At 38.9% G+C, this 13356-nt stretch overlaps 1 protein-coding gene across 1 annotated transcript in view; it reads right to left on the reverse strand.

Annotated features, from left to right (window-relative positions):
- Positions 1 to 1471: 1471 nt before the first annotated feature.
- xkr4 (XK related 4) overlaps positions 1472 to 13356 on the reverse strand; it is a 63269-nt gene continuing 51384 nt past the window's right edge. The window contains exon 3 of the mRNA XM_067363193.1: positions 1472 to 3380. Coding sequence (XP_067219294.1) covers positions 2428 to 3380 — 953 coding nt within the window. The 3' untranslated portion in view covers positions 1472 to 2427. The remainder of the gene's footprint in view (positions 3381 to 13356) is intronic.

Below are 13356 nucleotides of genomic sequence, written 5' to 3' on the forward strand. Positions count from 1 at the left end.
CTGAATCAACTGAACCAAAATGCTTGGGGTATCACTGAAATAAAAATATGACGGTAATATGGGAAAACTAAAAAAAGTGTGATGATTTCGAAAAAGCATCAATGTGTAATAACACAGATTTGTGCGATATAACACTCGTTTTCCTTCAAAAATGGTCTTGTGTAGGTGGTGCAGCAATTTAAATGTGAAAATTGCAGAATTAGTGTGCTAACACAAGTTTTTTTGTGCTCTGACTACAGGGGACAGGGCTATTTTGGAAAATTTTGCCAAGAGACAAAGTATCATCCTCATCCATCACATAGAGAAATGAAAATATTGGGGGTTAGGGGGGAGATGGGATAGGAAAGTTGCAAAATAGCTAAAATATACAGGTCTACGTTTCACTGTGGTACTGGTTATAGATTCATACGATCTCATCTAAATCATTTTTTTCTGTTCTATTTTCTTTTTTTATTTGCAACACAATTAGGATCTTCATCTGCATGTGTGCGGATCGCTGTGGGCTAAAACAACTATGCTTTCAGTTCATTTGCCACCGATAATAGGACATTACAGCACTTCAGGAGTGTTTCAAAGCTACAATAAAATCCAAATTACAGTTCAGATTTGACCAACTGAAGCAAAACTAATCTAAATGTCCTATATCAGTCATCTCCACACAGTTAAATGGCATTAAGCAAAAAAAAAAGAAGAAAAAAATGTGCACCTTAAAATCAAATATTTTGTAAGACACCTTTAAAATCCATCAAAAAACAAAAGAAAACCAGAAGAAAATGGAGTATATAAAATGTTACACATAAAACAATATTTTTCCCCACGTTTTCAAAATCGCAAACTATCCACCACAGGCACATCTAGCTTCTTTCGCAGTAAAATTTCATCTCGTCTCTCAACGAGAGTGTAACAACAACCGAGTAAATCCTTTAGTGTGCTGAGACTCCTTCCTGTGACAAGTTTTGTGCTTGTTTTGTTTTTATTTTTCCACCCTCACCTCCACGTCCCATAAATGCCTTCAGATATTCGACATAAAGACACAAAGAAGCACTTGCAACTGAACGGAAAGTTTAAAACTCCAACACTTTCATATATAAAGGATGCTTTTGGCAGATTTAAAGATACAGTGCTCTTTTAGGCAGATGTGATTTGTTGAACAGTAGAGTGTCATTCAGAGCTAGTATGCGCTCTGTCACAGACCAGTTATCCCTAACACTTTGATTTGTAGACCGTGAGTTGGCAATTGTAGAGCCTCATGGAGAAAGTCTTGATTGCACTACAGAGTTTGGAATAGTACACTTCGGTGGCTTTCCAGATGCGTTGAGGTGCTGAAAACTGGCCCCCGTTTATTGTGTGTACGTGCACCTTTAACTCACTTTTCTGTATTGATATAGTACACAAAACACAGACACACCAAAACCTGACCCAGCCTAGAAGAACACTGTATCTTTAACCTAGAAGATGAAGCGCATCCTGGTTCTGTCGAGTACAGTTTGGCGGACACTGTGTGAATTTGGTGGTCTGTGCCCTCCACTTTGCTGTTAACCAAACGGATCCTTGGTCAGCCCACAGCGGTAAGGTGAATGAGGCCAGATCTCCAAAGGGAGCTGCCAGGAAGTGTTTTCTTGGCCTATCGTCTTCTCCCAAAGAAGAAAGCGAACGTGTGTTCTCCCTGTTTTGTCATCCCAAGTGGCTTGGACACTTGTGATGATCGCATACTTTCTTTTCTCGTCTTTTTTCTTTGTACAGGATTCAAGTAGATGGTTGAAATGCTGCCCTGTTTTTATATATACAGTTTGTGGTCGAGCCACAGTTCAGCGTGGAGTCAGTGTGAGCGGAGCGTTTGGCACTGGTACAGAGCTGCTGATGAAACACTACTAATAGGTTACAGCACCCTAAACAAGGACGTCTCGAGTCTAATCAGCAATTTTTTTTAATGCGTGTACCATCAATTTGATATTTGGACAACTGTTTCTCCAGTGCGTTAGCAGTCGGTCGGTTTTAATGCCGTTTCTGTGCACTGGATGCTTGGTTTCAAAGGGAAAGGCCTTTGTTTTGCAGTTACAGCAAGAGAAAAACTGTGAAGTGTTCTGGACGTCCTCTTGCAGTTTATAGACGTTAGCCCGAGGACAGTCAACTCTGGGAATGGAGCGAGGGGTTAGTGGTCTATATCAGCCAGTGCAATGAATTTTAGAAACCCAGATATTCCCTGACAAGACAGAAGTAATAAAAAATAAAATGCAACGAGAGAACGGCTTAAAAAAGATTGATTATTTCATCTGTCCACAAATATGTTGTGCCTATATTTGTTTGTCCATGACAATCAACATCATGGCTAGATGCTATGTACGCTAGGAACGTTATTGCCACAGTCCTGCTGTTTATTCAAGCGGACGGTAATGTGTTCATGTTTGTGGGTTTCCACATCCCAGGCTACAAGGTGGTCTCGTACTCCAGACGCTCTTGAACCAATGTGTCGTCTTTATACTGGAGGCGCGGCGGGGTCGGAGATGAGTCGATGGCCAGAATGGCTTTACGTATACTCCTGTCCAGCACATGCCTCTCCCAGGCAGGATAGCGATTCCTGCACAAGTCTATTTTAATGACCGTCTCCTCAAGGCGTGGGGCTCGAGAGGAAGGTGTGGAGGGCGCGGTGGGCCGCACCTGAAAGACAGGCACGCAGCCGTCCCGCTCGCTGTACTTGGCCTCGCGGTCAGCGTCCCTGGCCAAAGTGCCTCCGCGGTTGGAGCGCAGGGAGTTGGTGGCACCTTCAGGGGGCAGCGTAAAGGTAGAAGTGGGGTCCTCGAGCTGGACCAGGCTGGCTGAGCGGCCAAAGCGCGGCCCGTTGGGATGAAAGAAAGCGTAGTACATGAGCATGAAGACGATGCCAGTGAAGAAGCTGGAGAAGATGACGCACAGGGCAGGGACAGCGAAGGCGTCCGTGCTGAGTGGTGAGCGATACAGGTACCACAGCGCACTCAGGGCTGTGTTTTCCAACAGGATCATGAAGTAGTAGATGAAGAGGCGGCAGCGGGTGCGTCCCTCTTTCACATTAAACCAGCTGAAGATGTAGATGATGCCCACCACCATGTCAAAGACGATCTCCTCCCACTTGGTGATGCAGAATTCGGTCTCGCAGTGTACGATCCAGAAGGTCATGATGCACCAGTGCAGCACAATGAAGATGCCGAAGTAGAGCTGAAACACAGAAGCGAAGAGAGCGAAGGTCACCACGCGTGCGGCAATGGTAAAGAAGTGCCAGCAGAACTGAATGATGACCGCAAGGTAGCTGATGGGCTTCTTGTCGTCGCGGGAATCACGCAAGGCCTTCTGGTAGGAGGCCAGAGCCCAGGCTAGTGACACCAGAGAAGCAGCCGCTGTCATTCCTGAAATAAAGGAGAAAAGCATCGGTTATGGCTAAACGTCACAATCCTAAGTATCCCTGTCAATCCACCCAGGAAAAATGAGCAGAGTTTGTATGTGCAGTATGTAAAGTAAATGACATCCTTCAGTGTTTTCTTCAATTGACACATGCCAGGTGATGATTTATTAAAACTTTTTATTATCATGTCTTTTCACTTCTCAATTTTTATGTATGTTTGACTTTATTACTATATTTTAGTTTTACTATATTATGGTTTTATACTCTTATACCAGGCCCAGATTTTTAATCTTAAACTATGAAAATCCAAAATTCTGAAATATTAAATTTAATATACAATATTACATACTATAAAAATCTGAGTGAAATGACCACCAAAACCAACAAATTTTCCACTAATAAAGTTTTATCAAAAGTTAGTATACTTGTTTACCAAGGAGAGAGAAACATTGAAAAGCTTGAGATGAAATGTGAAATATGCGAATAAAACAAAGAAAAATATAAATGTAAATTAGAGATGCATGATACTAAATTTCTTCACCGATACGATGCGATTTTTCAGAGTGATATCTGCCGATAATGATACCGACAGTTTGGGGGTTCTGTCTTTTATACCTTCTTTAATGATAATTTTATTTGAATTAATGATTATATTTTTAATTATTCTATTTTGAAAGAAATGCAAATAAAAACTTTATTCTCTCATTCAACAACTTGTTTCAAAGTAACTGGTATCAGTTATAAACAAACACATTACTCAAATTAATATTAACACAATATTAATATAAATTCTGAAGATATTAAGATAATATCACAAATTCAGTGCATTTTCCTACCTTTTTTTGATTGACAGGATAAATCGGCCCTGACTGTTATATATCAGCTGTTTTTAAACCATTGGCCGATAGTGTGAAAGTGTGCTTTTATCGGCCAATATCGATTATTGGCTGATATATTGATGCATCTCTAATGTAAATATCACTTGTGAACAGAATATTTTTTGCTGTATCAATTCTAATCAATCTGTATTTTAGGAGACAAAATGCTTGGTGTGAAAATTAAGCTGAACTGTTCATGACTTCTAAAATTAAGTAAATAAAAATAGGACAGAAATGACAACTTTCATATCTATTATGTACAAATTACATAAACAAGTGCATTTGAAAAGTGTGTTTTCTGGGAGTTCATTATTTAAAAAAATGGCTTACAGTGTGCTATCAATCCTCTTTAGGGCTGCAGTGCATTTTTATGTTAACCAGCTATAATGTATCTTGACATGTGAAGCACTTCTTACCCAGATACGATAGGACACTGGTTTCACATGCAGAATAGGAAGTGCTCACCAAGGCATGCAAATGCCTTTATCTCGTCACTACATCTTTATGTATTCATGACTCTGGAGGATACAGTCGGAAGTGGGCTAATGGAGTAGCTTGCGCATGGAAGTGTCCGTCAATGGCTCGCGCTCCAGTGCGTGTCACGTGCAGCCCCCCGTAATGAATCTGTTTGTGATTACAAATCCAGACCCTCTGGTAAGTCACACCTCACCAAGTTTTATAAGCTCTGGTCCTGATCAAAGCTGATAAACGGTGACTCAAGAGACATGGTTCATTTTGATGAGACTTGTGTTTTATTTCCTCCTCAGGGAAAACAGCATCTTTGGAATTCTGCTGAACAGCATCTTTCTACAGTTATGACTCACTGGCCCATTGAGTGAGATGTTATTCATCATGTTGTCCAAAATACTCAGTTGTGCTTAATGGAGGAGGCTTTACAAGCCATCTGCATCAGAAAGTGTACAGTAAAGCAGCCAGCAGTGACTAGAGGTGCGTGAACGCCCATCTTTACCGCTGTGACACTCTGTTCTGGAGTTGGCTGCCATGGTTATTATGTGCTTGAGCTGCTGGAGTGATCACTTTCTTGTATGAGTGAGAGAGACAGAATACAAAGCTTACACACACTGTCCAGTCTCTCCTCACTGAATGAATCATTGCACAGTGAATAGTATTACATTCAAGTTTAAAATTGATACAGAGATAAAAGCTTATTATTAAAACAATATCTAGACTAGTTCAGCAGCACTAAAAAGTGTTTGGTCACTCAATTCACAACTAAGGGGAGAGTTTACCCCAAATGAAAAATTCTGTCATCATTTACTCCCATGTCATTCTAAACCTGTATGACTTTATTCTGTGGAACACAAAAGATGTTTTGAGTTTTCTGTCCATATAATTACATTTCTAGACTGAAGTGACTTTCAAAATATTGGGTTTCATTCACTAAACATCTGTACGGACAAATTTTGTGCGTGAAATCTGTGTAAGAAGGTTTTCACAAATCACGATTCCCTGAAAACTTTCATACTAAAATGTATTCTAAATTTATGAAAAAAATTAGGAACAACTGAAAACACAAGTACGCAAAAAGCACTTTCTCTGTGGGTTCACACAGAATGCGTTTTTCCATTCCAATGCGCTACTTTTCCGTTTTTTTTTTCTATGTAAACGCTAGACAGACTTGTATGACAGTTGCACTCACGTCTTGCATCTGTTGCAGCATCTCTCGCATGACACGGCATTCTAAGGCCCCGTTTACACTAGTGCGTTTTTGTTTTAAAATGCATACGTTTTGCAATGGTTACGCCTGCCGTTTACACTACACTGGTGATTTCGAACCTCGAAAATGCTGCAGACCCTGGCATTTTAGTTTGAATTCAGTAAAAACTGACCAAAACGGAGACTTTTGAAAACGATGGCATGGCTGCCCACGTTCACTCTGCGTATCCTTGACAGCCGTGTAAACAATAACATGGAGAATGAACTGCAAACTTTGCTGGCTTTGTTGTCATTTTTAGCAGCCATTGTGCAGTTAAATTCAGATTTTTTTTTTTAATACTGCAGCTGCCTACATGTGCAAAATAGCAACTGTTTACACTTTTACACGCATCCCCAGTGTGCATGAACAGTCCTGCATTTTCGGCCATGTAGTGTAGACGGAGATCGTTTCTGAAATGCTGAGGCAATGCCAGTGTAGACGAGGATTGTTTTAATTTTAAAACGCTGTTTTAAAGCAAAAATGCACTAGTGTAAATAGGGCCTACTCGATACTCAAGTTAAAATCAGTTAAACTTTTAAAAAACATGTCTCGACACTTTGCGTTTTTTTCATTGCCTGCGTCTTGCGTTTTTCATAAGCAAAGCATCTCCAGTTGTTCCAAACTTGTATGAACTGTCTGGTTGACTGTAGCCAATTTTTTTGTGAAATTTTTTAATTGAAAAAATGAAATAAATTGTATTTTTTTAAATAAATGGCAGTTGGCTGGATATTTTGTTATATAATGCAAAGATATTCATAAATTCCATATGGCTTAAATATTAAATATTCTTTTTGGGTTCACTGAACTTTGCCTTAAAAAAACTGTAATGATTTAAAAAATACTCTAACATTCAGAAGTTTAAAAGAAAAGAAGAATTTTAATCAGCAATGATATACTGAATTGATCAAACGTGTCAGTAAAGACATTTATATTGTTACAAAATATTTATATTTCAAAATTAATGCTGTTCTTTTAAAGGTGCTAAAATGTTTTGTTTTATATATTTTTTGCAATATTACTTGAAACTGTCTTTACTAACTGATAAAAGACTATTTATTAGGTGCACTGAAAGGAATAATATTAATATACATCATCTGTGCACGAGGTAGGGCCTTAAAAACATCAGCCCTCTGGCTTGTCAATCAGTGCCATGACGTTCCTTGTGCGAGACGTGTGCGGCTGCGCGCTCCAGTAACTTTCCACACTCTACAGGCGCCGCATGCAATGTTTTTGTCAGGAGACAGGAGTATTGGGAGGCGTTCCCTTGAAATGAGCTGTGAAGGAGGGGGGTTGTTCTTACGCATGCGCTCATTTCAAAAACTCAGTAACATTCTTTGGTTTCTCAGTCGACGAAAAGATCCTCTTTAGCACCTTTAAGCTTTCCATTCACCAAAGAACCCTCGAAAAATGTATCAGTTTCCACAAAAGTATTAAGCAGCACAACGGTTTTACATTTTAAAATAGGCTATATTAATCTATAAAACATGTTTTAAAGTGTGATAATATTTCACAATATTACTGTTTTTACTGTATTTTGATCATGTTTCATCTTATAAATAAAACATTATGCAAGGTAAACCAAGCATACATTTTAAAAAATTATTTTATGCAGTTCATCCCAGTGTCATTTTTGTTTAACGTTTCTCTATGATGAATTTAAATGTTTAGCCGTCATAAAATATTGTGTTGTCTTTCATCTGTACTTCTAGGCAGGCAGCATATGGCTCTCACATATTAATACTGAAATGTCTATTTCTCTTGTCAGGAAAAAAAGACTAATAAATCTGACATTATCACTGCATTAAACTGTTCCTGAGATACCAAGACTTTATTAAGTCTAAATGAAATGTAAATATTATCTTGTCTTTACTTCTCAGGTTGATATTCACACCCAAATCATATCAAGACATTGCACAGGTTTCAGAATAATGTCCCTTTAATCATCCTTCTGTATACTGTTGTAGTGCAAGCAGAGGAGAGGTTGAGATAAGAGGAAGCTTTAGTGCCAATCAGTTCCTTTCAAACAACATCAGTAAAAATGCAGAATCCCACGTTCCTTAGATAACACCATTGCGGTCCACGGCCATGAATAATTGAACAGGTCCTCGTGTGAAATGATGAATGTGCAAAGATGTGTTAATTTGTGTCCAAATAAAGGTGGGTATTGTTTTCATTTCACAGAGGCTGCAGGTTCACCGTTCGTCAAAGGCTGCGACAGACAGATTTGCCATTTCTCTGCCATCTGTAGTCAGATAAGCTGTATATTATGGACACTCTACACCAAAGAAAGCAGACGATCAATGGTAAAGATAGCATAAGATAGCACATTCATAAAAGGGAATGTGCACCCTGGGCATCTGTTTCATTAGTCTAAACAGCGAATGAAAGCACAGAATCCGTATCTGTGGAAAGGACTGTGTAATGTCGACACTCCCAGAGCGAGTGCCTAGTAGTGGTCACGTCCTCTACGGAGCTCCTTACAAGGATGGGGGGAGTCACCAATTAGCAGACTGCAGTCTAGATCTGGACCCAAGATTTGGATTCATCCATATTGTGAATAATTTTTTATAAATAAAGATAATTATAATCATATTATTCCTACGCATGGAACAGATTAGCCATGTTTACACAGCTGAATCTGATGCAACATACCAAGACAAGATAAACTATTCAGTTACTCCATTTCCATTTCATTTACAGTGATTAACATTACAAAATTCTTTTAATCTTTGGATTGCAGGCCTAAAGATTCTGTACTGAATCTCAGATGTTAAATTGAGGTCCTGACTCTCTGTGGTCATTAAAAATCCCAGGATGTATTTCGAAAAAGAGTAGGGGTGTTACCCCGGCATCCTGGCCAAATTTGCCCATTGGCTTCTGTCCATCATTATGGTCTCCTAATCATCCCCATATATATATATATATATATATATATATATATATATATATATATATATACTGATTGGCTTCATCACTCTGTCTCCTCTCCACCAATAAGCTGGTGTGTGGTGGTAGTTCTGGCGCAATATGGCTGCCGTCGAATCATCCATGTTGATGTTGCATATTGCTGGTGGTTGAGGAGATTCCCCTCTTCCATGTATTATTATTATTATTATTATTATTAAAGGCACAATATGTAATTTTTTGCTTAATGACACCGAGATTGAGCACCGAATCGTGGGATATGTCATCTTCACCTCACAGCCGGGTGGAAAAGAATCCGACGGGACTTGGGCAGAAATCATGTTCATCGATGAGATTATTAATGTTACTGTAGTATGAAGCAGAGTGGGCCGAGCATTGTGGGAGCTGAACGAGGCTTCTGGAGTTATTGCTAATGATAGACGAGCGCGAAACATGGCTCGAAAGTAGCGGAACTTTTATTATGCCACAGTCGCCGCTTCTGCTTCTTCTGGTCATAAATATGTGGGATAACGCAGCTCTGTTTATCATATTAGATACATTTGAGTGTGTTGAAAATGATGTTATAACGTTACTCTGTGCGTTCACTCGGCGGCTGCTATGAGACACTTGTTGCACACTGCAGGAAGCTAGATCTATACTGGAATATCATATTAATAAATGATGGATGGCTTGTGTTGTCTTAGGTGTTTCCAAGGTTTCTACAAAATAAAACCGGAAATCGAGGGTAACACTGGTATGATGTCATTGACAGGCGGCGCACAGACACGGTCCGTGTCCTGGTTAAAATTGCTTATTTCTCTGGATTTAAACATTCTTGGAAACATCTGGGATAATGTAAGTATACAATTCAAATATGTAAGTATACAATTCATATTTGTGACCTGATCCAGCAAAATGAGTCACAGTGACCCAAATTTCAAAATTGAGATTTTGGTATCAATGGAAAGATGAGACAATAAGCTTTAAAATGATATCCTAGTCAAAGTCATACCTTGAATGCTTTTAAAGAAATACCCATTTGAATTATGGTCGTCTGCCTTCTTTTTCTAATTGAAAACCTGAGAAAACTGCTTTTTAAGTTTTTTCCCCGTTTTTTTTGTTGATATCTTTCAAAATCCATTGCATTTAAAGGGATAAACTATTTATTTTACAGCTTGATTTGACCAAAGACATTTTTATATATATATAAATGCTATTAAACCAGGCTGGGGGTGAATTGTTATGACCACAGGCGATGCACGTGTGCATGAGCCGAACGCGTCTTTCCGCGCTCAAGGCCAAAAGAGTTTCTTTAAAAGGCTCGCGGGAATTGAAGTATAGCCGGGCCTTAACCGCTCTAAATTGTAATGGACTGGAGCTCACATCGGGAGAAATGGGAACACAGGGCACCACAAAGGGCACTTTCACTTTCACGATCATGCCACTGATAAGCATTGTAAATGCAGTATTACAGTATACACATACCAATTAAACGCGCAGTTCTCCTCTCGTGCGTCCTCCTCACTGGACTTTCATTTCGCTTTCATATATCTCTTTTATAGATGCCATCAATGCTTTTACCTTTCTAGATGTAATTACTGAAATCAAAGCAGTCCATAAACTATAAATCCTCACGAAAACTTCAGTCTGAAGGACCGTCTGAAGCGCTAGTCTGACAAGAGTATGGCTGGACCAATCGCGTGCCTGTCAGTCGAAACGAGGCTTCTCATTGATAAAAATCAGCGTTTATGTCAGTGTGTTTACATTTCTAAGCTTTTTGATTGGTTCTATACAACGTGTAACACCATATTTGGAGAGCAGAGATAGTGACGTTTCAGGGGATACCGGGAAATGCTCATAAGTGACGAGAGGAGTTGAGAAGTTCGTTTCCAGCGAATTTAGTAAAACCATGTCAAATTTAATAGCCATTTAAATACCTTTACTCAATTGTCTGGACTACGAAACTTTGAGAGATTATTTTTAAAAGTCTGTTCTTTGAAATTAGCTCTAAAAAAAAAAAAATAGATTTTTTCATTGTTTTTCCACATTATCGGCCCATATCTTAAAATAGAACGTTGCTACTTCCGACTCATTTCGCCAGAGCAGGTCACATTTTAATCCAAAAATCTTACATATTGTGCCTTTAAGAGACTTTTATTCAAAAACATAAAAAAAATCTTAATGAACCCAAACAAAAACAGTTGTAGTTTTTGGAATTGTTTAACTAATAGTTAGTTGCGCAAGATTTGAACCCATAACCCGCACTGAAAGCAAGAAACAATTCTTCCGACACATCCTCTCATAGCCTGATTGGGGGATGAGATCACCTCTGCAATATTTATTTTCTAGAATCGTGGAATAGCGATAACATTATAACCAGTCTGGCAAGGAACATTCCTGAATTGCTTCCTCCAATCAATCAAATCAATCAATCAATCAATCAATCAATCAATCAATCAATCAATCAATCAATCAATCAATCAATCAATCAATCAATCAAGCAGATAGATTTATCCATCCATCCATTGTTCTACCTAGCTAGCTATCGTTCTATCTATCATCTAGTGTTTGTTTATACTGTGTGAGTTTTTTCAATAGCTTATTTACGTGTTTAACCCACTTAGATTAAATCTGGCCTATTAGTAGCTGGAGAGAGCTGAGGGGGTGTAATGACTACTTTGCAAAGTGGGGTAATTAACTGACAGAAGCCAGGCTATAATTCTTATTCTGTGGGCTATCTGACCTGCGGCTTGGCTCTGGTGCTCTCTATGACAGCGAGAGTGCATGTATTCCTCCCTCCCTCCCTCGTATCCTGCGCACGTGCAGCGCATCCTGAGGAGACGGTCGCCACGGGAACCTGCCACGGTCCAGCGTGCGAGGCTGCGAGAGCGGCAGTGGTGACGTAATGCTCCTTGCTGCTCCTGCTCATGAGGGCTGCAGTAATTTGGAGAGGGGAGGAGGGCATAGACAGTGTGTGTTGTGTGTTTGTAGGGTGTGCGGTAGCAGCAGGGTTATGCAAACCACAGCATCACTGCAGTATCTTCTTTATCTACTTCTACAGGCCCTTCAAATCCGTTCACAATGAAGAAATAGTTCACCAATAGTCAACATTTTTCAACATTTGCTCACCCTCATGTCACTCCAAACTCTCCATGTTGTTATTTTATCTGTGTACACAGGAAAAGGAGAATGTTCCTCACACAAAGCTATTGCATGGTGAAGGTTCTTCAAAAATTTATTTTTTATTCTAACTCGTGTTAAGTTCGATATTATTATTATTTAGGCTTTCTCATTGCTAATCTATTAATATTACAGTTTCTGTTGGCACATATAAATGTTTATTTTAGCAACATATGGCAGGCAGATTTGATAAAAATGTTACAATTGCACCTGATCTTCCCTAGAACAGAAATATAACCAAAACAGATGCTTGGGCCACAACTTGCCTGTAAAATGTGTTTTTGCTTCCAACAGTGAAGGTATACTGGAGAAAACTGAATGGTACAGTAATATGATTTCATCTACAGTGACAAACATTAATTAGAAAGAGAATCTCTGGCAAAGATCATCATTAAATTTGAGACCTTTAGTACTTTTGAGATATTACATATCATATGAACATGCATTCGGTACCATATCAATGTATTTATGATTTATTTCAGAAATATTTTTATTACACATAAAAATAGTGAATGAAAATTGTAACTTAAATTTTATAACTTAATATTTTCTTTTTGACTCATCAAAAAATCTAAATAACTTAAAATAATTCTTGTGAGATAAAAAACATGCATGCAAGTAAAGGACCCATAATTAGTAGAAAAAAATGGTGTGACATACAGACGTTTACAGAATGTTTACGACATACAGACAAAAAATATTTGCATTATGAAGAATAATTAAAAAGAAAGAGCTGCTTCCTGCGATTTTGAGCAAAACAGTCCACTGGGTACATGTTATGAGCAAGGCTTTTTCCTGTGCTGAACTGTTGCAGGAAATGGTTAGGCTAAGTGGCCCATTTATGTGAGCAGATAGAGAGATTTTATTTCTGGCAGGGGTTCAAAGAGAAGCCTTACTGACTGACAGCATCTTTTACAGCGACAGTTACTGGTAAAGTTAGGGAGGATGCATTTTTAGAGCAAACAAGGGACAGCCTGAGTAAGCGAAACACAAATCAAATGCGTCCTACATTTCACCACTGCGCCTCTGCCGGCTGCCATCAAATGGTACTCAAGTTATTTAGTCTATTTAGAAGATATTGAGCTTTTGAATTATGACTGTACTGTTGGGTTAAATCTTTACACTTTGCTCAATGTTATTTTTTGACTTGTAAGCGTAAGAGTGACAAATCTCAAAGTAAATTCTCAGATGAAAGAGTTCAGAGCATCAGAGGGCTCTCCGCTCTGCTCTACCAAACACCACAAGCAAAACTGCCTCCAGACCCGCTTCCACTGTCACACGGAGCAGACGCTCAGATCCTC

The sequence above is a fragment of the Chanodichthys erythropterus genome, chromosome 16 (genome assembly GCF_024489055.1).
Source record: "Chanodichthys erythropterus isolate Z2021 chromosome 16, ASM2448905v1, whole genome shotgun sequence".
NCBI classification, from domain to species: domain Eukaryota; kingdom Metazoa; phylum Chordata; class Actinopteri; order Cypriniformes; family Xenocyprididae; genus Chanodichthys; species Chanodichthys erythropterus.